Genomic DNA, 26,643 nt, shown 5'->3' with positions numbered 1-26,643 from the left:
TGATTTGTTCCATAACCAAATCAACTTCAAATCAAGAATCAACAGGGCCATACCCAGGGGCTGGTGTTCATAATGTTGTCCTAGCGAAGCCTGAAGGTAAAGGGCCACTCAACCAACCCCCAAATTTGCTTTGACTTTGAGAAGCTAAAGACAAATGTTGCGAAAATCTTTAAGGCCCTAATCATGGACTGTGATGCAGACACCCTCTTCAGAAATATTAAGGCAGTGCTACTTTCAACAGCCCAAGAAATGCTAGCTGGGCAGGAAGAAGAAATAAAAGACAACATTGAAGATAAAAATGAAAAGTAGTTCCTGTCAAGTACAAAGTGAAATGACATGGTTAATGGCAATAGCAAAGCATATATATATATAGTTCAGCTCAAGGAGATAAGCAGCTTTAATTACTTGGGAGCCACCAATTCTAAAGATGACAGCTGATCATGGCAGATATCCTTATAGCAATATCGCAACAGCAACAACGGCAATGACCAGGCCGGACAGGATCGAAGTATTTGCTACCAGTTACAGACTGTATAATAAACTCCTCGTAATTTTTATCCTGCTGAAACGCGACTCTGCTACGTAGAGGAGAATTCAGGCATCCGGAACTAAAACCAATGATCACTTAAATTGTCCTAACACGGTCGTCACCCTTGTGGAACACCAAGAACCCCTTCTTGCAACAGTCAAGCGGCACAATAAAGTTAGTCTGGCTCAGCCATAGGAAGGGTACCTTGAAACGGGGTCGACGCCAATGTGGACAGAGGATTCATTGCCGGCTTGCAAACGCGTATATAGGACCACCGACCTAATCGCTGGTGTCTATCCATGCAGGTGTTTACCACGACCGGCGAACCAGCAAAATCGTTCATCAGCGAGCATAATTATAATTTGAATAAATGAATGAATGCTAACAAAACAGATTGAATCGAATCACATTCGCACTAAAAGTGTACGTAAATCGATACTCAAAAGAGGTTAGCGTTTGACTCAGACATCTGTTTGATATATATATATGGAACTTTAAAAATATGCATCAAGCAAGGGACATAAAGACAGCTCGTATGCATCTTCCGACCTAAGTGCTCTACATTTCGCAGCAGAAGTGTGTGATTGCGACTTGACGAGGTCGCGAAGGTTCATTCTGTTTGGCGACCTTGACCTTGGCAGAGTGGTGTCCCTTGCAGAGCAAGGACAAGTTTTCGTCTTCAGCTTGCCCGAGCTAGACTTGGGTGTTTTTTTTCAAAGTAAGGTTTGCATCTTCATCCTCTTAAGATAGTTTAGATAGGGGAAGTATAGTTTGTATTCTTTTATGTTGTGTGAGTTGCGCCAGGCTGATAAGAAAGATGCATTGGAATACTGAGTCGCTCTAATTAAAATAGTTATGCTCTGTGAATGTACAGGCTGAATGGATGCATCTATCCATAGTCGATCATTCACCGTCGGTAATAGACGCTTCGGCATTTGAATATGATACGCTTTCACAAGTTGAGAGTGCAAAAACTACTTATCTGCCTGCTTAAAGTTTCTGGATGTATTTCTTTAAGCAAGAGTCTTTACGTTCATGTTGCTGTCAATCCACAGATGTTAGCCTCACGGCTGGTACCAGTAGTGGGAGGCAGTCACACCTACAGCATGCTTCAGACGATATCGAATTTTCGCTGCTTGATTGGGCCTATGGCTTCCATGGCAACCGCAGCAACAGATGTGAAGCCATTCTATTATCAGGATATACTTCATCAGGAGGCCAAGCCTTCTGTTCCTTGGAAAAAACTTACAGGTATTTCCAAAGATGACTGACAAAATGTCCTCAAGCCCCTACCAATCAATGTGTCTAAGTTAGAGAAAACATTCACTAAAAGAAAATTCGGACATCGTAACCACATGGGCCCAACTGAAGGCGGCTGCCCAAAACCGGGTCTGCTGGCAAGGTGTTGTTGCAGCCCTATGCTCCTCAAAGGAGCAACAAGGAATAAACTAAATAAAAGAAAATTCTTGAAAACAATCCCCATATGCTTAGATGAAATTAAAGTGCTGCAATTTGAATTTCATATATTTGGCCAAGCATGTGTATGTATGAACACATATGTATATGTGCTAAAAGTAAACTATATTTCAGTGGCAACCTTGAACAATTTGTTTTGTTGATAAAATTGTTTCATAGATCTCACAAACCATATTTGTCTAAGTAAGATTGGATCCCTTTAATGTTGCAGGGGACTTTGTGTCCACAATGGAGGTAAGAGGGAAAAAGGTTCTTATGGTGCAGCCACAGGCTCTAACACTGATAGCTGAAAATGCAATGATTGATGTGGCTCATCTGCTGAGACCTGGGCATCTGCAGGTAAAAAAAGAAAAGTCTTAAAAGTTAAGTACTAGTTAAGTTAAAAGAAGAAAGAAGAGATAAATTATCCTGAAAGGAATATGATAGATATACATAACAGCAGGGATAAGAAATTAAAAAAAAAATCTTCATTCAAGAGAAAGCAAGAGATCTAGTTAACATGTAGCACTGTCCTAGTATACAGATGTAAGGGAATTGGTGTTTGCAGGAGTAGCCTTGACAAATGTTGTGAACATGTAAATAGTAGTCACCCATAATGATGAATCACAAAGAAGTTACTAAAATGCTAAGTGCATATAGTGTGTGTGATCAGTTCTTTGTGTTCTTGCATGCACTCTGTTGGTGGTAAAGATATTTAAATGAAGGGGTGTTCTGTAGTAATAATACCAATAATGTTACAAAATGTGATGGTAATGACTCCCATAACCTCATGGTCTTAGGGGGAGAGAACATAACAGGTCTTTGTATCTAGAGCAGGGCTTGTGGAAGGAGAAGCATGGTCCTTTTCTTGCACAACTTTTACCTTTCCTGATAAATCCCTTTCTGGTACGCATTTCTGATAAACAAACAGCAAATGGTGCAAGGAATTGGAGAGATCCTTCATTCAAGGGAGGACATAATATGAAAGTTTATAGCACATTTAAGTTTTTCTAATGGTAAGAGCCAAGTTGTGGAGGAAACATTTTAAAAAAATGTTTTTTTTTCAAATTGTGCCATTTAGTAGCAAAGTTGTGAAGCTGTATAGGAGCAGATGATGAATCACTTTTATGTTTTTGCTAGCAATTAGCTAAAATTTTGGCTGATCCTGAGGCATCCAGTAATGACAAATTTGTGGCTTTGGAGCTGTTGAAAAATGCTAATATAGCAGCTGGCATGGTGTTGCCAGGTTGCCAGGACACAGGCACTGCCATCTGTATGGGTATGCTTGCATTTTTTAAAACTTATCAGGGCTTCTGCTTACGCAAAAAATTACATACAGTACGCATTAAAAGTTCAGAGACCCCTTCAATTTTCGTCAACGGGGTTCCAGGGGACCCCTTCAAATTTGGGCGAAGAACAGGGACCCCTTAAAAATCTGAAGAAGGGGTCCCTGGGACCCCAAAGAATTTAGCCTTAGCAGAAGCCCTGCTTATAACTTTTAAAACTTTTTTAAGGGTAAATTTCTTTTTTTTCTGATGCTTTGAATTAGCTACACAACAAATCCATGAATTAATATAATAAGTGGAAGGAAGTTAGCAAATAATTTAAGTTTTCTGACTTCTTGAGAATTGTGAAATCTGTACCTAATCTTGCTGGATTTTTTTCCATTGTAAGCATGATCATTTATATATGTTTTATCTGTACAGGTAAAAAGGGTCAGTATGTGTGGACTGAAGGAAATGATGCCGAGGCTATATCCCAGGGTATCTACAACACATATACCTCAAAAAATCTGAGATACTCGCAGGTATATTCAGTGATATTCTCAGTTGCTTATCATGTGATAACTGATGTAGACTTAAAAAGTCTTAAAGATTATGAATTCTTTATCAGATGACCAGAATACGATCAGCGTATCATAAAATACTATTTCTCAGCCATCATAAATGAGAGGAAGTACTACTGTAAAGGTCCTGCCTACTGGATCCCTGTCAACCTTCTACTGATATCTGTACTCATAAGAGCCAAAAACTGCCAGGCTCATAAATGCTAAAACCCACCATTTAACAATTCACCTTCGTGAAAGTCTGTAGATCCATAATTCAAGGCCTTAATAAACATTGGCTACCACTATCATTAGTGTTTAGCAAAAGCAAGTTAGATTGTCCTTTACATGCCACAGAGTGATCTGTGCATTCATCACTATCATTTTTATATTTTATCACAGTGTAGTTTGGTACTTGTTGCACAGTTTATCAAACTTAATCCTAGTTAAAAGTATTATTTAGAATATTTTCAAGTATGTACTTTATTTTTGTTTACAGGTTGCACCACTTGACATGTACAATGAAGTGAACACAAGAACCAATCTCCCTGCACAAATTGAGATCTATGCAACAGACACAAATCATTACGATTTTCTGTTCATTGCTAAAGGGGGAGGCTCAGCTAATAAAACCTACCTGTACCAGCAAACTAAAGCCCTTCTGAATCCTGAGAAATTGTTGTCGTTCGTCAATGAGAAAATCAAGGTTTTGATCTTTGTTACTTTTTAAAATTAGAATTAATCATTTTTTGAGGGGCTTTGACTTTGATATTTCTCTTTTCTTATTATCTTCATCTTGTTCTCTGACATCAAAATTTCATGCATGCATGTGAGGCATGCATTTGACAACGAAATACTGATAGCTATTGCAGCACAGGTATCGTTAAATTATTAAGCTCTGTGTTATATGTACATGAACAGACTCATGAAGTCATCTATTTCTGTTTATCCTTTTTGGATTTTAGGATCCTCATTAGAATTTCACCTACAAGTTTAAAAGAAAAAAATGTGTTTTTCATATTTTAGACCCTGGGTACTGCTGCTTGCCCTCCATACCATCTGGCTATTGTAGTGGGAGGAACATCAGCAGAGTTCAACTTGAAGACTGTGAAACTGGCCTCCTGTCGCTACCTTGATGGCTTACCTGGGAAAGGTAGTGTTATGTCCAGTTTCAAAAAAGAATTACTCGCATGACTGTTCATATCAAAGCCTTGTTTTTAGGAAGTTAATCTCGTATTTAACCAACCATGCAAGTCCTACATTTTCCTTAGTTTTTCATGCAATGTGCACTTACTTTATTTGTTTTCAGTTTTAATCACTAAATAGGTGTTCTGCAGTTATAGGATTATTCCATAGCTTTTACTTTGGTGTTTTAGAAGGGCATTATTTAGATTTCATTGATTAGTAGTCTCAACTCAAAATAAATTTCTAGGTAATGAGCATGGCCAAGGCTTCCGCGACCATGAACTAGAGGCAGAAATTCATAAGCTGACACAGAAGACAGGAATTGGTGCTCAATTTGGAGGTCGTTATTTTTGCCATGATGTGAGAGTAATCCGTCTCCCTCGACATGGAGCTTCTTGTCCTGTTGGAATAGGTGTCTCATGTTCAGCAGATCGCCAGGTAATTTCAGATTTATATTTGTGTTATTTAGTACTCATAGAAGCAACACAGTGTTATAATGTATTATAATACCTCACTTTAAACATCTTTTGTTCTAGTATAAGGTTTAAGTTTGAGTATTTCTTGACGTATGTTCAGAATACCACCTTTGCTTCAGGCTTTGAACCATTTTGATTTCTCCTACAGATTTTGGGACAGATCCGAGAAGATGGTATTTTCTTGGAACAGCTGGAGAAAAACCCTGCAAAGTACTTACCAGAGATTAATGAAAAAGAGTTGGGAGGTGAGGTTGTGCAGGTCAACCTGAATAAGCCTATGAGGGAGATTCTGCAGGAGCTAAGCCAGCACCCAATCCGCACACGACTGAGTCTGACAGGAACTTTGATTGTTGCTAGAGATATTGCCCATGCCAAGCTGAAGGAGAGACTTGACAGTGGTCAGGGACTTCCTCAATATGTAAAAGATCACCCCATTTACTATGCTGGCCCTGCTAAGACGCCCAAGGTATGTAGAAACTAGTTGCGGCCCTGTGCTCCATTGGGGGTGATTAGGAACAAGAAGAAGAATGTAAAAACTAGCTGCTATTCAGTTTCATTCAAACATCATAGTAAGCAACACAGATCTGTCTTTAATAGGTTTTAAACAAAACAGGTTTATTGTTAGGTTGGGGTTAATTCAGTTATGATGTCATATAAGAAACACATTTTAATCTCACTTTAGAAAGAATTTATTCCACTTTTAAATGCAGTGGTTCTGTTCTTAAAACATAAGACAATTTTCAGTATAGCTGCAAGTCTATCTCAGCAGCAAATATATTTCAGTTTGTAAGAATTTAGTTAATGCTACCATTTTCTGTATAATTGATGATACACTGTATAAACAGTTTGGTTCTGAGTTTGGGTTACTGAAGTTTAAACTTCCTTCAGAGATTATGATACTGCAGCAGAAACTTGCTTCACAGGGTTATGCAAGTGGCTCTTTTGGTCCAACTACTGCAGGAAGAATGGATTCCTATGTTGAGCAGTTCCAGGCAGCAGGTGGCAGCATGATTATGCTGGCTAAGGGCAACAGGAGTAAGCAGGTAATATCATCATACAGCAAAAGAAAACACATTTACTAACCCATACTCATTTGTATTTTTTCTCCAAAAACAAAAAACAACAACAACGCCAAATTGTGGCAGAACATCAAAATCTTTGTAGCATGTGATAGTTTTAGTGCAATTTTTTCATGTCAGGTTGCACAAGCATGCAAAAAGCATGGGGGTTTCTACCTTGGGTCCATTGGAGGGCCTGCAGCCATCCTGGCTAAGAACTGCATCCAGAAAGTGGAAGTTTTAGAATACCCTGAACTTGGTGAGCAATAAATCTAAGTGTTTTCTCAGGTGAATAGGCAGGGTCTGAAGAAGAAAGCTACATTGATTATTGTTTGTAAAGATTCATCAAATTGCCCTTTTAATTTACAAATGTCAAAAAACAAGGTGATAAAATTTTAGTGCTATTATTGTTAGCAGTGGCAACTATTGATGTACATGCAGAGGCTTAAATAAGTTATGTATGATTTTGCGTGGTCTGGGACTTCACAAACCATCCCCTTTTAGAACAGCCAGTTAGTATATATTTAGACATTTTTATGTTAAAATGCCATTTTGTCTTTGTAACAGAGTCAAAACTTTTCTTTTCAGGCATGGAGGCTATTTGGAAGGTAGAGGTTAAAAATTTTCCTGCATTCATTGTTGTAGATGACAAAGGAAATGACTTTTTCCAGGAATGGCAAGTGGAATAATTTTTTTGTGGCCAAAGAAATACTGTATGCTCACAGAAATTCTGTAAAAGTGTGAATTTGTGTTCAATGACTATCAGCATTGGGAAGGTAGAGGAATATTTGTCACCATCCTGTGATGTGGTGGGGTAAACATGTTTTAGCTTCTGTGTTTTTAGAAGATAAAAAACTCCTCAGGTCAGTAATGAAGTATTATAACAATAAAAAAGAAAAAAGATGTGCTGGTATCATTGAATAAAACTTTGATGACAGTGATAGTTTTAACTGACTGAAGTTTTCAGCATAAGTTGTGGGGATCTTCAGCACAGTAAAATGATGTTAACTGTGTAAGTCTGTGTTACAGGTACTTTAGCTTTTTTTAGCACATCAGCAGCTTTCTGAATGTTGCTGTCCTAAGTGGTGGCAGACCACCAAGTACATGTGCACCTAGACAGCTTTATGCTGTCTGAAATACTTTCAGTTTAACTGCTTCTCTTTGTGAACCTTTAACTGCCAGAAGCTATGAATTATGTTCTTGTTATTTTCCACCTTAGGTGAAGCATCTAGCACTTGCTTTGCATACATGTTGATGTCACATGATTTTATCCTTGGTTTTCATGGACATTGACATTTTCAGTGATATTCTAAACACCTAAAATTCTAAATATTAAAAAAGGCTGTCGCTGTTTTTGCTCAAGGTTTTTCCTGGTGAAAATTTCCAGTTTGGCAGCAAATAGTCCCTATAATGTTGTAGTATGACAAAGTGTTTGAGTTTAAAATATTTGCCATTATTCCATGTCTTCAAACTTAGTTTATAATTGTTCAAGCTGTATGCTGACTCATCAGGGGTGCATTTCATGGAATGTGATTTGATCAAATGACTTATCCTATAAAGTGCACAATTTCAGTGCTCGTTATCTAGTTACTGGTTGTTATCTGTTACTTTTGCCTGTATTGTTGATGTAATACTGTACAATGCCTTTATTTTTACAAGTTTATTTTCATTTGCTTATGGACCGAGACCATCATGGCTGCCAAATGAGTATCCTTGATACTATAAAGATTGCCTGGTAAAGCACGGGTGATTGTCATACCTATGAGCAAAATAGGTCTCAGCACCAAATCATAAATTGCTGCAACTAACTGGGTTTAACACAAAACTATCGCAAAGAATGTTATTACTGAAAGCTTATCTAACCATATGAAGCCATATTTTGTTTATATAGTTTCATTAATAATGTAATAATTTAACAAATCTTTGTAGGCATAGATCAATCAATTTTTTGTTTGGTTGGAGTTGGGTGCGGTATGAATAATAGGTGAGGCTGAATGTATGTGTCTGATGTATAATTTACCTGTAGCCAAAACTGTAAATTGTAGATTTTTACATGCAATTTTTAAGTAGAGAAATGTGATAACCTGGAATAAAATCAAGCATGCCATTGCAACTTTCACTCTAGCAAGAATAAACCAATCTTAGTTATTTTGTTTTTTAATTGCATCCAGCATTGCCATCAAATTGTCAAAACACTACCACTTACATTCAATATAATATGACACACACACATCTCATACAAAGAGTTCACTGTTTAAATCTTGCCTTCAAGATGTGGAAATTCTTCGAGAAGCTTCATACGTCGAATTTTCTCTCTCTTCTCAAACTTTTCCTTGCTTATGCGCATCTTTTCATAGTATAAAGCAATATACTTGCGTAATTTGGGGTTGTATTTAGGGTGCAGTAAACAATATCTCTTATTCATAAACGGAGGCAGAAGGTGCTCCACACTACGGCGGTAGCGTTTGAGCCCCAAAAAGTTGCGGACATGACGTATTTCTGGCTCTCCTGTTTTTCCTGTTTCGAGCATGTTGTATGCTTCATCTCGCTCCTTCACAACTTGCATGATGTTTTCCATACTTTCCTCTACCTGAGATATTCAAGAACAAGAATAATAGGCAGAACTTTCAAACCACCTCCTGTCTGATTTATTAATACTCATTTAAAGATCTTATTAATTGGACATCAATAATATCTGAAATATGCGATTACCTGGCCAAATTTTACATCACAATTGTAAATCTTGTTGAGAATCATATGTCCTGTTAGGAACGCCATCTCGTTTGGTGAAAACTACAAACTTCCAACACTGTCATTACATTAAAAACAAGAAACCTAATGATATAGATCAGATGTGTGCAAAAGTGCATGAGTGTATATATATATTATGAAACAAAAACTAAATACCTTTTCAATGCGTTCAGGGTTTGGAAACAATTCTGACTGTCGCTTGTATTCATGCTCCATTGTAAGAAGCATATTCCGTTCTTTGAGAAGCACATACCACAGTTTATGGAGATCGCTGTTGCTCTTAATTCGAAGCTCTTCAAGACGCCATGGTCTGCCTGTTGTTGCAGAATGTTGAATAATATGAAGAATGTTACAAAAGAATTTTCAAATTTTTCTGAAATGCTGTTAAGCTCTACACTGTAGATGCTCAGCCTGGAAATTTCATCAAGGTTTTAAAGACTTGTTGCACATCAAAACTCAAATGTATGCACCACAGTGCTAAATAAGCTAATGCCATGCACGCTGGAGTTGCTTTAACGTAAATGCTTTCCCTTCCCCCCCACCCCCCCGGTGCTAATATCTACAATTCAAGGTCCTGCTTAACCATTCCTGACTAAACACGTCTTCCATGTGAAGAAGGATAAAAGACAATGAAAAAATTGTCATTTACAGTCTCACTGACCTGTTTTTACCACTGTCTCTCCCCAGTTCTTTTTGTCATCAAAGAACTCCATCAAACCATGATTTTGTCCGCTTGTGTGAAACAGGGCCGACGATGTCAACCTGGTACCATGCATGGGAAACATGCTCATTTTGTATTCTTACACAAAATTCGACCCACACCCAAACCGCATTGCTAATCACTTTTCTGAAAGCATCGTTCTTCCACAAAGTTTACCATATTCCGTTAACAACATTTACTCAATTTTTTGTGATTACTGGTTTTACAAGCGTACATCTACAGCCACGGAAACTGGCAATCTCCAACAGGCTTCGGTCAATTTATAAATGTGGCAATTTAAAATACAAAAGGGACTGCAAGTGAAAAATCTATGCCATTTAGTTGATGGGGACTGTGCTGTCCAGAGATATTAAACGCTAACATGTTACAACTAATTCTAAAAAAGCAAATGTCAAGCGATAATTGTAGTGTTTCAGCCTTTACGAACGTGAGGCAGAACCAGAAAGGTAGTGATGTTACCTTTGGTCAATTTTGAAGAAAGCCTGATGTAGAAGGTTACTACTAGATGGTGCCAGCAGATTGTGTATTCTAGACATGAACTGGGGTAGTTTTCCCCAAAATGTCTTTATGGAACCAGCCATGCTTTATCATAAACTGAAATGTCCTTGTGGTTTGGAATCTGAAAGCGACATGAATAGATGACGTCACAACCCCTTACGTTACTAGTCCAACCATAGACTATAAATAACATTACTTATAGTCTATGTTCTAACACAGTGCAAATAAAGTAAACATAAATTACTAAATTTTATTTGATTTTTGAATGTAAATGTAAACATGTGCAATGCACCATTTAAAGTTTTAGTTACCTACGTCATCAAAATATGCACTACACTGAGTGCACCGGAAATAAGCACGAAAACTTGACCTCGAAGTCCATGCAACTCAAGGGTAGCGACTTTGCATCAGAAAACCTACGACATGGATCCTAAGAAATTTGGCGATATCGCAGGACGCTTGAAAACAGGAGGAAAAGGTTTTGGAACAGGTCTTGGATTCCTCGCCGCTGCTGGAGGACTTGCGTATGCTGTGTCGCAATCGGTCTACACAGGTAACAGCGGCTTTATAGCGTGACCGCGTTCGAAACAGCGTGGGAGCACCTGTTCCTGAATTATGTCAGCGAAATGAAGAATGAACACAACATCTTTTTTTAAAGCAGTCTATTCTTTATAATGTATTTATTTGTCACTATCAAATACCTTGAAAACATATATTTCATTAAATAAGCTGAAGTAAATACAGGCTTAACGAAGTAGTAGAGTACGGGGGCTTATGACGTCTCTTGAAAAAAGAAATTACTGCATTTCTCTTCGAAATTTTTTTTTGCAGTGGACGGTGGTCACAGAGCCATTATATTTAGCCGAATCGGTGGCGTAAAGGATGATGTCTTTGTCGAAGGCCTGCATTTCAGGTGAGTGATGAAATTGTGTGTGTGTGTGTGAGGACTGAGAAAGACCTACCCGATTGATAACATGCCTCGAATATGAAATCGCAAGGAAAAACGCGAACTGGAAAATCCGTGCGTTGACATGGAAACTGTTATGTCGTCGCTGAATGCACAGGAAAACAATGATGGAATAATTGTTCATACGTTACCAAAGGACTCATCATTGAGAGGACGATCAGCTTCATTCCTGGATCAGATTTCACTGCACCTACACAATACGCAGTCGTTTGTGAATCCCGCTTTGCTCCTGAATGTTATCCAGTAGGGTATACACTGAAGAAGCAAGAGGGTTCTGAGGTACCGCAAAATGTTTAAGGCACTCACATGTACAGAATGTATATGATCTCTACCTACTAGAATGTTTATAACTGGGACCAGTCATGCAGGTTTTTAAGTCTCATATAGCATGTGAGTTTTCCCCAGTTTACATTGATGCATCCATGAGTGCAGTCTAGATTTATTTAAAATCTATTTTAAGCTCCCTGAAATATACTGTATTCACAATCCCCATTACAAAAAAAAATGTGAGCCATGCATATATAATAATAAATAGTATTTATAATTTCAGGATACCTTGGTTCCAATACCCAATCATCTATGACATCCGTTCCAGACCTAGAAAAATTTCTTCTCCCACAGGAAGCAAAGGTAAGTGCCATGTGATTTAGAGGTTTAGGGGAACTCAGCTATTTCACTCAAAAAAAAAAAAAAATTGGGCTAGGAAATGTGGCTATGATACATCTTAAAGAAGAAAGAGCCATAGAAGCCATGCAAAAGCTTTGTAAGCAGCAGAACATATTTATGTGTGCATGAATGTTTGTGTGCTGTTTAAGAGTGAGTAATTTATGTATCATAGTGCACTCAGATTCATTACTACATTTCACTGTCAACGGCAGTGTTTTGATTGTTATTTACTGGTTACGAAAATCTTACTGTTTACTTTGCAGACTTGCAGATGGTAAACATTTCACTGCGTGTGTTGTCAAGACCACTTGCTTCTCAGCTGCCACAGATCTATCGAAGCCTTGGGACAGATTTTGATGAGCGAGTGCTACCTTCTATCTGCAATGAGGTACATATCTGGATGTGTGTTTCCAGCTGCAGCGAGAAACATCATATATTTGTGATCTTGTATATTCCTTAGCAGCTGTAAATACCATACAGTTTTGAGGGTCATGTTTTGTTTTTTTTCTTCTGGTGCTTGTGTGAAACAAAATGTAACATGTTACAAATTTCAAAATTCAGCTTAAGATGTTTGTGCATATTTTTCTGTGTTGTTTTCCCTATACTTCCCTTTTTTTTATTTCCTTAGGTTCTAAAGAGTGTTGTGGCCAAGTTCAATGCATCTCAGCTGATAACACAGCGCCAGCAAGTCAGTTTGTTGATTCGGCGTGAGTTAACAGAGCGAGCCAAAGATTTCAACATTATCCTTGATGATGTGTCTATCACAGAACTCAGCTTTGGTCGGGAGTATACTGCTGCTGTTGAATCCAAGCAGGTCTGTACCTTTGGTTTGGTATTAGGGAGACATCCAGGAAGGGTTGAGTGAGTGGGGAATTGTTGTTTTATTCCAATGCATCAACTAAGGCTATATCATGGCAAGGCAGCCAGCATTGTATACACAAAGACATCCAGGGATTTTCACTGTCTGGCTGTAAGTTGTATGAGAGAGCCTTTAACATTTTTGCATCATGTTTTTATGCTTACAAACTGCATTTAGAAGGATTTTTGTTCTTTTAAATGAGTTGGTCAGAGCTACAAAATAGTATAGATGTTTTAGAGCTTTCTGGATAGTAGCCAACAAAAATCTGTAGCATGTGGAGAAAACTATCCCTCACTTGTATCATGCTATTATGTCTCCCTGTATAATGATAACTGTTATTAATGTCAGGTCCACTCCAACAAATGAAAATTTATTCATTCTGCATTATTATTAGGTGGGGCAAAAATGATCATAAAATCATTTCATACATAAAAAGCAGGTGTGCTGCATGTGTGGTCAGGGTTGAAGGAGACAAAAGTGACTTGGTAAAAAAAAGTTATGGTCTCATGCATCGTTGTCTTCTATGATCTTCATTCTTCTTGTTCCTAATCACCCCCAGTAGAGCGTAAAAGATAAATTTGCTTAATTAAAAAAACCACATTTTTCAACCAAATCACATCCAAATTGTTATCACAATATTAATATTTGGTGATATCTTGAATTTGACCATGGCATCTCAAAACTGCAAACTTATTGTCTACTCTCACCTTAAGCTTTCATTTGGGTTCTTGCAGGACAACACTTGTCTTTGTCATGAGGCACTTTGTTTTTCTAATATCTGTATTTTGTCAAGTATAGAATGAGTAGTATGGATCATTAAACTGTACTTGTGGCCTCCACTTTGTACCACCTAACACCATAAACTAATGTGCCTGCAGGTTGCCCAGCAAGAAGCTCAGCGTGCCCAGTTTATTGTGGAAAAAGCCAAGCAAGAAAAGCAGCAGAAAGTAGTGCAAGCCGAGGGAGAAGCTACAGCTGCTAAACTTGTATCCTTTGCCTGCATTTTAAGATATTCAGAAAGTTAGACTGTTGCAAAGCATTGTGTGGGAAGATGAGTTTTTGTCCCAGATTGTAAAATGCAGTTAATAACATGTTTTAATTGAGCACCATCAACACCATTCGTAGGCATAATGTTTCACAAATTCATTCAACTCATAATTCTCTTCCTCTTTCGCAAACGTAGGATGGAGGAAACCAGAGTACCTGGAGAAAATGACTGATGGTCATTCCTGTAAACAGGTGTCACATCTAGAGAGATGTGGCAGAGCCAAGAAATGAATCCGTAACACCTGAATCGCTACATAAAAACACCCATCTGCCTACCAACGAAGTGCAAAAAAAGTTGGGGCTGAAGAGGTGTGCAGTGTTACTTTAAAGCCATTATGAAATATTTTAACATTTTATTTATACAGGATGATGTGAAGAAAAAAAAGCATCTTCAAAATGTTTATTTCCTTAATGCATCTTTTAGATTGGACAGTCTGTAAGCGCCAACCCTGGATTTCTAAAGCTGAGAAAAATTAAAGCAGCTCAGAACATTGCCAGAACCGTAAGTATATTTAAAATCTGGAAGTATTTTAAGCCCTTAAATGTCTGCCTGTGAGCATCTGCTCACAAAATCTGGTATCTAATATTAAAGATCTATTTTTCAGTTACTAAATTTTCTCAGTTTGCTTCTATAAACCTGCGATTGTGTGATGTCTTTTCCTACATAATTTAACCCCCCGAAAAAAGGTTTAAGAGATTTTAAATGACTGTTGACAGTCATTGTCTTCAGCATTTTACACCCTTCATTCTGAGCAGAACAAGTTCAATTTGAGACAATTTTCATGTTTGCAGATCGCACAGTCCCAGAACAGAGCATACCTAAATGCCAGCACTCTAATGCTGAACATTGGTGAAAAAGACTTTGATGATGCTGCCGATGCCCTTACTGCAAGGCGCAAAAAGTGAAAGCATTTCCCACTGTCATCATGATCACTTGTCCTTTTGGCTGTAACCTGAACTGTGTGGAGCACCGAGCAATAAGTGTGGAAAACAGTTTGTACTAGATTCAAATATGAATTAGTTTTAGAGACCAAGAGGGATGATAGTTTTTGGAAATTTGCCAGAATAGCTTTACAATAGGATGTACAGAGCATCTATTGCCTTCAAGATTTAGTCATGTCGTCTCTGCAATCAAGTTAAAAGCAGGTGCTACTGATTAATCGATGCTACCATTTTTTTCTTTAAAAGAGAGCCAAACCTTGCAAATATTTGAAATAGCTTCGGTCATTTGAATTTTGTGTAATAACTTTTGAAAGTCATACCATGAATTAACATTATAAACAAGCATCCAAATACATTGAATACTTGCTGGTCAAATGTTTGTGAAAATGTGTTCTTTCTGGCAAAGATGAAGTAAAGTCATTGACCACAAGTTTTTATCATTTTTTTCCACTCTGTGAATTGATCAAAAGGCTTGATGCTGAGGCAGATTGTTGTATGTTACATTTGTCTTAATGAACTTTCCTGATTTAATTTATATTGGAAACAAGATGATGCATCCACTCCTGAGGTTTTTATTAAAATAAAAATGGCTCAGTTGGGACCTTGACCTATGGTGATGGCACTCCCCCCAATATCTATTAAAAAAACAAGGGAGGGGGAGGGGACATCTAACCCATGAAATCATTTGGTCCAACATTGTCAAGGGAGTGAAACTATGGCTTCGGTGTTGATAATTTTGCATGGCACACGAATATTATAAATATCCACATGATCCTAGGAGGGGAAAATCTTCCCTACTCTACCATGATACCCCTTCGTTGACCCCCACAAGCTCTTTGGGAAAAAAAAAATCTTTTGTAATACATAGCTCTAAATGAGAAGGAGGTCATCTACGTCCACCTAGGAAAACATGAATGTGGCAATGCATGTACCCACTGTAAACTGGGTCAATTTGAAGAACATTGCACCACACACTATCAAACCTTTGATAGCAGCACTCTAACCACTTCGTTATCTGCTTTCCTAGTGGAAAGGTAGGTGGTGCTGGTTGACAGGATTTCTTTTAGAAAAAATAGGTCAAAGTTGCAGGATTCTAATATTTGAAATGCCTGAAAGAGCGAGGTTAGACATACTTATTTAAGATAACAGACTAAATATTTCAGAACACATAGAAAAAACAAACAAACACGAGCATCAATCAAATGTCCATTCAATTAAAGATTCAAGCCCATTTTCTGAAAGTCAAGAATATTATTTCAACCATGTGTCAAATCTCATTAATGTTATTCAGTTCCACCAATGGTATCTCATTCATATTTATTAACATACCATTAACATTAACAGAGCTGGCCCTTCGTGCAAATTCATGACCTAGTCTCTGCATCGCCCACAGAACATCTCTCCATCCTGATCTCTGTGGTCTCTTGCCACTCTGTTTGAGTGCTGATGTGATCCACAGCTATCACAGGGCAGTAGTATAAGTGGCCCTCCACATCCTGCACAGCGACGGGGAGGCGAAGGGCGAAGTGGTCTCCCTGCGACACTATCCTCGTAACGTTGCATTAGAAAATGTGCAATCTCATTATTGCTGTGAAGTCCCCATTCGGCTCCTATTCGCTGCCACTGTGCCAGAATTGAAGCAGGAAGAGCTATCCTCTGCTTCGCTTCCTGTCGTCGTTGCTGCCGTACTGAATGACGCCTACGAATTGGTCTAGTTGGCCAAACACTTGAAGACTGCATCCCAACAGAACCTTCATCCAAATTATCTTGACATGCTTCATTGTTATCTACTTTTATTTTGTTGTCATTGTTCTCCTTGCTCTCAGAATTACTATTACTGGCAGAGCTGTTATTATTTAGTGGCTCAATCCATTTTCAATATCATCTTCAGGTTTGTTTTTGTATTGTGGATCCTCCACATCCACTGAATAGTCACCTTTTCCAGATGCACTGTCATGTTCCTCATCACTTTTGATCTTGTAAGTTGTTTTCTCCTTTTTACATTCTGTCAAAGATGCATCACCACTAAATTTGGAACTCTTGTCAGAAAATATCTCATCCATTTTGCAACCATTCAGTTTTGCATGTGTTGCTTCTTCACTGTTGGAACATTTGTACAAAAATCTCCCAAGAGGTCCTCTTAGAGAACAGATTCTCACAATTTTATGTTCTGAACACCATTTTGTTCAGATTTCTTTGTTCTCTTCGTCACATTCCCATGCTAAGCGTCTTGCTCAACTGAAAAGTTAGAAACAAAACAACAAATCAGCTTTAATAATGTGATTGAGGTGAAAAAAATAAGAAAGGTGAGGAAGCAGATGAAGCCACAACATTCATTGCGTGAAGGAACAAATCTGACATAGGTGAGTCAGCAGCCATGCTCTATTCAACCAATTTGCAGCATCAAAATAGGGCAGAGCTTCAGATTTAGTGTCAAGACAAGGCCCAGGTCTAGTTTCAACCAATGCAAATCCCCATTACCACCACTCAAAAAAAAAAACTTGGTTGGATATTCTTATCTCGTTTGTTAAAAGCAGTTCATTAACAGCGTACAACTCCATGGAGTTCCTGGAGACTGTGCTCTATCAAAAGACAAGTATTATGTTTCCATGAACAAGATGCAAAGCAGTATAGCCTGTCACTACAACAGCACTTCGTCTTCAACAAGAACAGTCTGTATTATCGGCCCAAAATAAAACACTCCCACCTAATAAAACGTCACTAGACAGGAAAGATAACTTGACTAGCACAATATATCATCTTATTCATTTCCAAAGCCCAGCCTAGAATTGCTACCTCAATGTAGGCCGAATGTGCCTTTCGTAGCTGGCTTCCCCCGGTATCAAATTTGAGCAATATATTTCGTTTGGGAGTGTTCAGACACTATGTTATGGACGCCATGACAAAGAGAAAAGAAAGGAGGTTAGGATTAAAGAAGTGGTGATATATTAGACATATTTAACAACATTAACCCATATCCTAATCACATTCCCGTTTTCCAGACTTGTGAAAAATATGCCTGAGCCCTTCCAAACGTCTAGTGTGAATGAAACTCTTCACATCTTACAAACACAATTTTATCTGTACAAATATTTTGCGCTTTCGTTATTCATCGGCCAAAATTTCACTACATCTCGTCCGATTAACTAAACTAACAAAACAGTTGAAAAAAAACAATTATAAAAAAACAAAACCCTATACGCACATTCAAGCAATGCATCAGACAGAACATTATTGTATGGTTGATGGACAAGACCTATTGCGCCTCTCTTGAGAAGATCTCGGAAGTAATAGTTTACAAATGTCAGTGACTTCCCTTGTTGCCCTTAGTTACCCATAGCAAATTCAGCTACAAGGTGCGCGTTTTTAATCAAGCTTCTTCTTCATACTTCACTTGGTGACAAAGAGAATTAAGCAAGGTAAAAAGAAAAAAGCCAATCAGGGTATAAAAAATCGGTTTAAGGTGGTTTAGAAACAATTATTTTATTTTTTATATCTGCAAATGCAGGAACGATTAACGCTGAAGAAAAACATTGTAAATAATAATAGTATGTGTACTTGCATGTATCGCGCAGCATCACGACCAAGATAGGTCGCACTCTCTGCGCTGATTAGCAATGATAAAAATGATGATTTATGTTTTGAAGAACCACTTTTCAGTTACCCTACACATAACAGTATTCAATGATTTTAAAAGGAACCAGAACAGGTACCTGTAACACGATATATATATATTCTGCACCACAAGATGAGAAAAGCCAAGATTAAGGTGAAGGAACCACTAGCATACCTCATCACTTTAAAGATATAAAGTGGAAGACTGAAACTGTAGTGAAAGATTGATTGACAACATGGGCAAAACATTGATTTATCCACTAATTTGAAACAAAAAATGGTAGCAAATAATTAATTGCAGTCTCATAATTTTTTTAACTTGCTTTTTTTACCACAAGCGAAGATGCCACCTCCACATTCAGCCCGATCAGATGGTAGTGATGGCGAGATGGAGGGGTTGGCAGAGACCGAACTGGTTAAACTGCAGCGCAAATTCCGCATCATGGAAAATGACCGTGCTGCCTATACAGAGGAATCACAGAACATGATTCGAAGTCAAAAGTGTGGGAAATATATAGTTTGTTTCACTTTTTAATATCTCTGCACATCTGAAAAGTAGACCTATATATTCAAGCACACATTCTTGAATAAACTCTAAAGAGTGAATGTAATTTAAATGTTTAATGATTTATATACAATATGGACAATGAAGCAAATTTTGTTCCACTTGAAATTCACAGAATTAGATATAAATCCCAATAGTTTTGTTGGATAATGAAATCATTTTGTTCTGCAGTATACTTTGAAACAATTTCAGAAAAGAGATGACTGTTTTGGAATCAGAGAGAGAAGAACTGCTGAAAGAATTAAGGCTGGCAGAATCATATTCAAATCAAATTCGTGATGAGGATGAAACAGACACACTTGTTACTCTTTTAGAAGTGAAAGGTGAGGAGAGTAGGCATTAAGATTTATAATTAAAGTAAAACATGAATTTTAGTTACATATCACAAGTTTTCAGTCATAAATGCAATACAAAAACATACTTGATTAATTATGAACATTTTAAAAATTGTAACTTTAACCTTATATAAGAGTTAGGAAATTTTTTTAGATGTTTACCAATTGCAAGATATTAAAGTTTTAAAGCAACATTATAGCAACACATTTTTGTAATCAGAAGCAAAGCAACCAACTTATAAAACCCAAATGCATCTGTGTATACATACAAGCAAGCTTGTAGGTATCTGGTCAAATGTACATGTGCAATAATACATAGACTGATGTGTTAGGCAAGAAGATATTTTAGAATCAATAGATCTGTTGTAGAAGAAAATATAAACACATTTTTTTATGGTAACAGATGAACATGATAAAGAGATTGAAGAGGCAAAAAAAGAGCAGGCAGAGCTGGATGTACAGATAAGAGAGTGGGAAAATAAGCTCAACCAACAGCGCAAGAACATGGGTGGAACCCATATGTCCTCTCACCACACAGCACAGACACAGAAGAACATCCGTGTTCTTGAAAATCGGCTGGATCAGGTGTCGATTTTTAAATATTTCAGCTTACAAACATTTGCATGAATGATTTAATAGCTAGCAAAAAGTATGTGAGGTACATTCATGGTAATGTAGATGATGATTATTCTAGCATTTAAAAATATGTCACATACAGATTTTTTTATATTGGCCTTTGTACTCTTATTTTGAGAAATGTTTGTTGTAGAAAAAAATCAAACTTAATAAATGTAAAACTTTTAATGCGTTCAGAAGAAGTTGACAAAGGATGGATTAAGTTTATTGGCTCTTTACAGGCAAAAAAGCGTTTTAATGACTGCCTCAGCACAAATGGACAGCTGAGAGATGAAATTGAAAGCCTGAGAAATGAACATAAGAGATTTGAGATAATCTACAAAAAACTTGAGAAAGAACTGCGTGCTCTTCGCCGTGAAACGGGTGAAGTCATTGAGAAATCAACAGCAGCCTATGATGCAAGGTAGTATACTACATTAACAAAGGTTAAGAAAGACCATCTCAAAACAATACCCACAAAAATGAAAATGAAAGATTTCAGTTTCTTCTTTTTGTGATTTTGTAGAATCAGCATGTCATTATAGTAAGACACTACCATTGCACATTCACGCTGTTATGGGAAAATACCACCTATACTCTCTCTCTCTGGCCAGAATTTACTCCTTAATGCTGTGTAAAATGAACAGTCCTCAAGAATGTTAATGGTTATTTCACACTTGCTTATTTGTTTAAATACCATTTGTCACAGATTTTACTCTTACCTTCAAAGTTAGCAGTCTCCTGCACACTCCTGGCTTGTCCTTTACAAGGTAGTGGTGACTCATGGAAAAGATTAAAAGTAAAAAAATAAACAAAATAATGATATATGCCACTGTAGAACCTACTTTTCCATGATGTAGTTTTCTTAGCTTGTAGAAATACTGAAAGCACTTGCAATAGCAAATAATGCACACAGTAAACAGGTAGGAAGGTGCAACTTTCTAAAACTTGTTGAGTTAGGGTGACCTTTCTAGTTTCTCGTTATCTACATTATTGGTGTTTGTGGACCAAGTCTTCACCAGGTGCATGTTGGAAAGTTTGTGTGGTGCATATAAAGGATGTTTAAACTCCTTATGCTCCGCCTGCAGCTGGGGAAATGGGTGGTCACATGGTTAGAACATGCTCCCAACCTGGAGCATACAAACAATACCTGTATGGTACAACTTCCCTTAGTTGATCCAGCTTTTGAATAGGGTATCTGTATATATATATATAGTTGGGGAAGGCAAGGCAGAAAGGGACAAAATGCTGCCTGCAATAAAAAGCATGATCTTAAAAACACTACCTTCTGTTAATTTTTGCCAGAGATGATGCCCAGGCCAAAATGATCATCCTTAAGGAGAAAGCTGACAAAGACATGCAGCAGCATAATACAGAAATGAAAGAGTTGGTACGGATCATTGACCATGACCGCAAACTAAAGGAGTTTATGGGCATCAAGACTCAAGAGAGACAAGAGGATCCTCAGTTGGTTGCTTGGCGACAGAAGAAAGGTATCTTTAGACTAACAGCATAGGTTCAGCGTCGAAGACACTTTTCATAATTTTAAAATTATGGGCTGTGGAGTTCACATAGCATGCATCTCAAGTTTTTAATCTGTCATATTAACAAAAGTTTCTGCACCTTGTCTTACAGAAGCCACGGAGAACGAAAAGAAGAAAGAAAGCCAGGAGGGTTCAGTGGAGATGTATGAGCAGGCTTTTATAAGAATCAAGGAGATGACAAATGAAGAAGACCTTGACCGTCTAGTGAACCACTTTATCAGCGTTGAGGATACAAACTTTGCACTTTTTAACTTCGTAAATGAACAGAACAATCAGATAGAGAATCTGAATGAAGAGATTCAAGAGGTAACAGCAGGGACTCAAGCTTTGTTACAATTTTATGGTCATTATCACCACCATATTGGCTACTGTGATCACCATTTTTGAGGTCATTGTCACTCTCTTGCATCTTCATTTGTTGTTGAAGGGAAGAAAAAAACAGAGGAGGTAGCTGAATCTCCTACCCTCTTGCCTCTGAATGATGAACAACTTTGCTGTTTGATATGGCAGAGCATAATCTGTTCTTGACAGTTGCCTCCAGCCCACCCATCCCCTCAACTTTTTGCTTAGTAGTTGTGATGACTGCCTTTTATGATTCCCTCATAAACACAATACTTCTGGTAAACACCTTAAACACTTCTTTATGGCCTGCGCTTAGAGTATTTTTTGTGAGTACATGTGCATAAATACCTTTCAGATCAAAAATGAGATTGAGAAGTTCAAAGATCAAGGTATAGAGCTGGAGGAACAACGCAAAGTGATCCTCAAACAGCTGGAGGAAAAAGAGGCCTCAGCAAGCCATGATGCAGATGAGTATGAGCAAAAATACAAAGAGGTTGCCAAGATTCTGGATCAGCTCAAAGCAGGTATAGCCACTCACAAGAATCAGAATTCAATCAAAAACAACTATTTACATATTTTTCCAGATTGTTTTCTTAGTCTGGTCAAAATCCAAGAGTATGAAGAAATCACAATATCAAAGCATGACATGATTGTGAAGTCTAGATATCTGACCAGCAAACAGTATGAAACATGGGGAGGATTATGGCCACTTAGTTACATAAAAAGTCAGCGAGCCATTCTTGCAATCACTGTGACATTGTTGCCTTAAAACAGATAATCTGAATCTATCGTTTTTTACAAAAATTGACATTTCATTTTTAACATTTCTTTTAAAACTGGTAATAAGTTTGCTAAATGTTAGCTCTATTGGTCTTTCAAAATAATAGAAAGGGTTTATGTATTAGAGGTGTGATAGGAAGAGGTAAATATGAGAGAGAGAGAGAGCGAGGAGAACATAAAAAAAAGAGACAGAAAGATTATGGAAGGGGAGGGAGATGGAGGGACAGAATAAAAATTGTTGTAACCCAGAAGTACTCAAACCCTTGATCTGGTGCGCAGGTATTGACTCTTTGTTCAACAAAATCAACTGTGATCGAACAGCCATTGACGACATGCTGGGGGCAGCCAGTGGCGTGACTGATAATAACATGCTGCAGTACCTTGGTATCATTGAGCAGCGAACCAATGAGCTGCTGGCTGTCCAGACATACCTCAACATAAAAGTGAGTCTTAGGTCCTACTGATTAAAACTAGTGGCAATAGTCCACACAACTGTCACAGTACGTACTACTCACCTCTGTTATCTACAGTTGCCAGATTTTGTTGAAACATTACACACCCCTGGACAAGCAAGGACCTGTGTATATACTTTTTGAAGTGATAGCATAAGGAATAGCAAAATAATAATAATCATAAGTTTAATTTGTAGATGTGAGCAATCTTGATTCTATACTTTTATTTCTAAATAAAAAGATTATTGAAGGACATATGTATATTTTGAAAATAGTCCACTATTTGGTTTCACATGCTGTGTAATCTTCATAGAATGCTCACAAGTTGACAAGTATGTCACAATTTTGTTTTAACAGGACGCTGATAAGTATGATCCGAAAGCACCAGGACTGCTCGGCGAAGGACCTGCAGCTCCAACACAGCAGCTTCCCATAGTGCCCCCTGGCGTTGGGTGAGTACCAAACAACCCTCATCAGCCTGTTTATTCATTAATGAACAAAAGTGGAATGATTAAGATTTTGACCACTTCATATGAGATTTTCACGTCTGATGATAATGAAGCTCATTATCACTGGAACTGAAATGATAATGACACAATAAAATAGTTAAAATGGGTACACAAGAAAATGTATTCACTTAAGTAAACTTATAAAAAAATCAAAAATTAATTTGTAAAAAATTTTAGTTATTGATTTTGCCAGATTTTGGCATTTCAGAGATATCCCCCATTCTCCTTATAGAGGGAACTGATATACAACTTTATCTGTCCTACAGGGCAGTTAGTAAACGGCTCACGCAGTTATAACTAAAAAGTAATCATTAACTCTTGCATAGCAAGAGATCGACACCAGTATTGCACACAGCATACACTTTTAATATCATCTATGTGTCATTTGCTTGCAATCCTTTCAGTGGTTAAAATGGGGCAAAAATCGCACAAAAATATTGGGAGTTTTGTATTCAGAAATGTATTAATAGTGTTGTCAATAATTTGAGAGTGTTGTCAATAATTTGAGTTTTTTCATGGAACATCTTTAATGGTTATTTCCACAGAGATGACTATGAGAGTGATCAAAGTGAGGGGAGTGATGATGATGTCATGCCTCTCACACGAAACGAGCTTGTCACACGAGTTATGAAGACAGTGCAGAAACGAGAGTCGGCTGCACGTCGCGAGGGATTCAAGTATGACCTGTCAAACGCACGGGAAAAAACACAGAAACAGAAGCAGAAGGAAGCTAAAAAGTAAACACTGCAACAAAAAAAAAAACAACCAAAACAACAAAAGCAAAAACAATGATTGCATGAGGTAGAAATGTGTAAACAGAAAATCATAGAAAAGAAAAATTTCTAAATGTTTAAATCATTCAGAATTACATTCAAAATCAGATAAGTATACATGAAATTTACCTGTTTAAGAAAATATTAACAATACACGAAAGGAGGGGGGGGGGAAATCTAAAGTATAATTAAAAGTTCAAAATTTGCAGAAATTACTTTTATGCCATTATTTCATAGAGCAGCACATGCCCAGTCATTAATAGTTTGTGACCATAAAAGTGTTGTGAGACCATTTAATAATTTTGTACATTTTGTCTGTCCTGAGTTGAGATACTGAGATTATTTGGGATATTTTGCTCATGGATGTATATTTCTAAAACTATCAAAAATCTTCTTGCCAGCAGCATTCTTGTGTATTGCAGTTAGATCGAACTGATGAAGCCTAGAAATATTGAAATAATGTTGAAGTGAATGAGGCCCATGTCAGTTTCATTATAAATATTTACTTAATTAATAATAATGCATTTGCATAGCACCTTTTTCTAGCAACAGCAGGACTCAAAGCGCTTTACAGGAATAAGAGTGCACTTATATACAGTGTACTTTGCTGTCAAAAAGAAAAGCTCAGTCCAATGTACAAGAAGTGCAAATAACTATCCATGGGAGGTACTACAGAGAAAAAAAGCTGACAGATTGTAAGTTTTTGTCAGTTCTTATCTTTGAATGGGATGACTTAGTGTAATAGTAGAAGACTGGTTCGAGTTCTGTGCAGTCATCTATGAGTCAGCAGTAATCTTATTAACTAGTAGATTGGACACATGCAAAAGACATTATGCTGAGCCTTATCATAATTAATTTTCATGGTGAATAAAAAAGAATGCAGATTGAGATTTGTTTGCTTTTATATATCTTCCTGAGACATGAAAATAGAATTATTCTTGTCTTAATATATATAATGCTAGAAAAGACATAAATATATATAGAGTATCAAAGATTTTTGTCTTGATGTCTTTATTGCATTTTTTGTAATTTTACAACTGATTTGTTTGATTTTATTTCTCTGGATTGAAATATTGCAACAAAAATAAGCTACAGACTGTGGGTAAGACTGTACACTAAGAGCAGGGGTGGGCAATTAATTTTCCCAAGGGGCCGCATGAAAAATTGGGATGGTTTTGGAGGGCCGGACTAATATAGTTAACTCAGTTTTACCCAATACTGTATATATATATATAGTATATATACTGGCGGGGGGGCCAGCGGGCGGGCCGGTCAGAGACAGGAGGCTGGCCGGATCCGGCCCGTGTGCCGGCCTTTGCCCAGGTCTGATTAAGAGCATACTCCTTAGGAGTGTGATTTTGTGTTTTACAAATTTTGCATTTATTATTATTATTAAAGAACATAAAAACACATCCTCTTACATAAGCTCTTTCATTATGGTCACTCCACCATGCTACAACAAAGACAGACATCAAAGTTATGTTCAGATAGTCTCTTGCAGTGGAATTTCCTGAAAGAAAACATCTCAAACTAATGAAATTGATTTCACTTTTCCTTCCTTTACCTGTTTTCTCAGAAATTACTGTAGTAAACTAAAGTAAATAAGTAAAATAAAAAATAACTCTGCAACTATTCAGCTGAGAAAGTTTAAATATAATTTAATTATTATATGTTTTTACAGAACACTATGCATGTAATCTATCAGCATATTTATGATGAATACACATATATATATATTCCTTTTTTCACATTACAGTATTCTAGTTATAGTCCTGCTACAATTAAAGGAAACTGTTCACATAGACTGCCAACTGCAGGTCTTAACATCCACAGACTGAAATACAGTATAAACATAAATGTATAAAAAGATAAACTATCATGATTTGGCTGCCACAGTTCCTTTCTGCCTTGTTAACCAAAATACTTCAAATTTGTGTTTCTCTGTAAAGGAGATATGGATATGCCTCTGTTGACACAAATGCAGAAACATCAAAAGGACTAAATGTTACAGTTGAAAAAAAAAATCATGATGTCCAAGCAAAATGGCAGGATCATCTAGAGGAGAAAAATTTGGTGGACGTTATCACGAGTATTTGTAAAAGTCATTGTTTGGATGAATAATGTTACAAATGCA

At 37.2% G+C, this 26,643-nt stretch overlaps 4 protein-coding genes and 1 long non-coding RNA gene across 6 annotated transcripts; 3 read left to right on the top strand and 2 right to left on the bottom strand.

Annotated features, from left to right (window-relative positions):
- Nucleotides 1-1,090: 1,090 nt before the first annotated feature.
- On the top strand, nucleotides 1,091-8,663 carry LOC112556512 (fumarate hydratase class I, aerobic-like). Its single transcript, XM_025225590.1, has 12 exons — nucleotides 1,091-1,247; nucleotides 1,585-1,780; nucleotides 2,217-2,344; nucleotides 3,125-3,263; nucleotides 3,691-3,791; nucleotides 4,309-4,515; nucleotides 4,836-4,962; nucleotides 5,242-5,432; nucleotides 5,619-5,936; nucleotides 6,394-6,513; nucleotides 6,670-6,787; nucleotides 7,117-8,663. The coding sequence occupies exons 2-12, from the start codon at nucleotides 1,585-1,587 to the stop codon at nucleotides 7,215-7,217; spliced, it is 1,746 nt and encodes a 581-aa protein (XP_025081375.1). The 5' UTR covers nucleotides 1,091-1,247; the 3' UTR covers nucleotides 7,218-8,663.
- Nucleotides 8,664-8,672: 9 nt separating this feature from the next.
- On the bottom strand, nucleotides 8,673-10,635 carry LOC112556515 (39S ribosomal protein L47, mitochondrial-like). The gene is made up of 4 exons (XM_025225594.1): nucleotides 10,460-10,635; nucleotides 9,941-10,041; nucleotides 9,436-9,593; nucleotides 8,673-9,118 (listed from the first exon to the last, which is right to left on the bottom strand). Exons 1-4 carry the CDS (start codon nucleotides 10,579-10,581, stop codon nucleotides 8,783-8,785), a joined length of 717 nt encoding a protein of 238 aa, XP_025081379.1. The 5' UTR covers nucleotides 10,582-10,635; the 3' UTR covers nucleotides 8,673-8,782.
- Nucleotides 10,636-10,845: 210 nt separating this feature from the next.
- On the top strand, nucleotides 10,846-15,412 carry LOC112556514 (prohibitin-2-like). The gene is made up of 8 exons (XM_025225593.1): nucleotides 10,846-11,051; nucleotides 11,330-11,411; nucleotides 12,016-12,095; nucleotides 12,395-12,519; nucleotides 12,760-12,945; nucleotides 13,869-13,976; nucleotides 14,462-14,539; nucleotides 14,830-15,412. Exons 1-8 carry the CDS (start codon nucleotides 10,922-10,924, stop codon nucleotides 14,941-14,943), a joined length of 903 nt encoding a protein of 300 aa, XP_025081378.1. The 5' UTR covers nucleotides 10,846-10,921; the 3' UTR covers nucleotides 14,944-15,412.
- Nucleotides 15,413-16,210: 798 nt separating this feature from the next.
- Nucleotides 16,211-18,273, bottom strand: LOC112556516. Its single transcript, XR_003097750.1, has 2 exons — nucleotides 18,185-18,273; nucleotides 16,211-17,217 (listed from the first exon to the last, which is right to left on the bottom strand). It is a non-coding gene; the product is annotated as an uncharacterized LOC112556516 (long non-coding RNA).
- A 13-nt stretch (nucleotides 18,274-18,286) lies between these two features.
- On the top strand, nucleotides 18,287-25,397 carry LOC112556513 (coiled-coil domain-containing protein 63-like). 2 transcript variants are annotated; one of them, XM_025225591.1, is made up of 11 exons: nucleotides 18,287-18,398; nucleotides 18,938-19,095; nucleotides 19,352-19,482; nucleotides 19,898-20,079; nucleotides 20,352-20,533; nucleotides 21,415-21,602; nucleotides 21,745-21,959; nucleotides 22,351-22,519; nucleotides 23,055-23,218; nucleotides 23,585-23,679; nucleotides 24,282-25,397. In XM_025225591.1, exons 2-11 carry the CDS (start codon nucleotides 18,938-18,940, stop codon nucleotides 24,475-24,477), a joined length of 1,680 nt encoding a protein of 559 aa, XP_025081376.1. In that variant the 5' UTR covers nucleotides 18,287-18,398; the 3' UTR covers nucleotides 24,478-25,397. The 2 variants fall into 2 exon arrangements, with proteins under 2 accessions (XP_025081376.1, XP_025081377.1); XM_025225592.1 differs by having other exon boundaries at nucleotides 18,298-18,398; nucleotides 18,933-19,095.
- Nucleotides 25,398-26,643: the final 1,246 nt, after the last annotated feature.

The sequence above is a fragment of the Pomacea canaliculata genome, linkage group LG2 (assembly GCF_003073045.1).
Source record: "Pomacea canaliculata isolate SZHN2017 linkage group LG2, ASM307304v1, whole genome shotgun sequence".
NCBI lineage: Eukaryota > Metazoa > Mollusca > Gastropoda > Architaenioglossa > Ampullariidae > Pomacea > Pomacea canaliculata.
The sequence above is the reverse complement of the archived record's forward strand: the minus strand, read 5'-3'. Positions and strand labels throughout refer to the sequence as shown.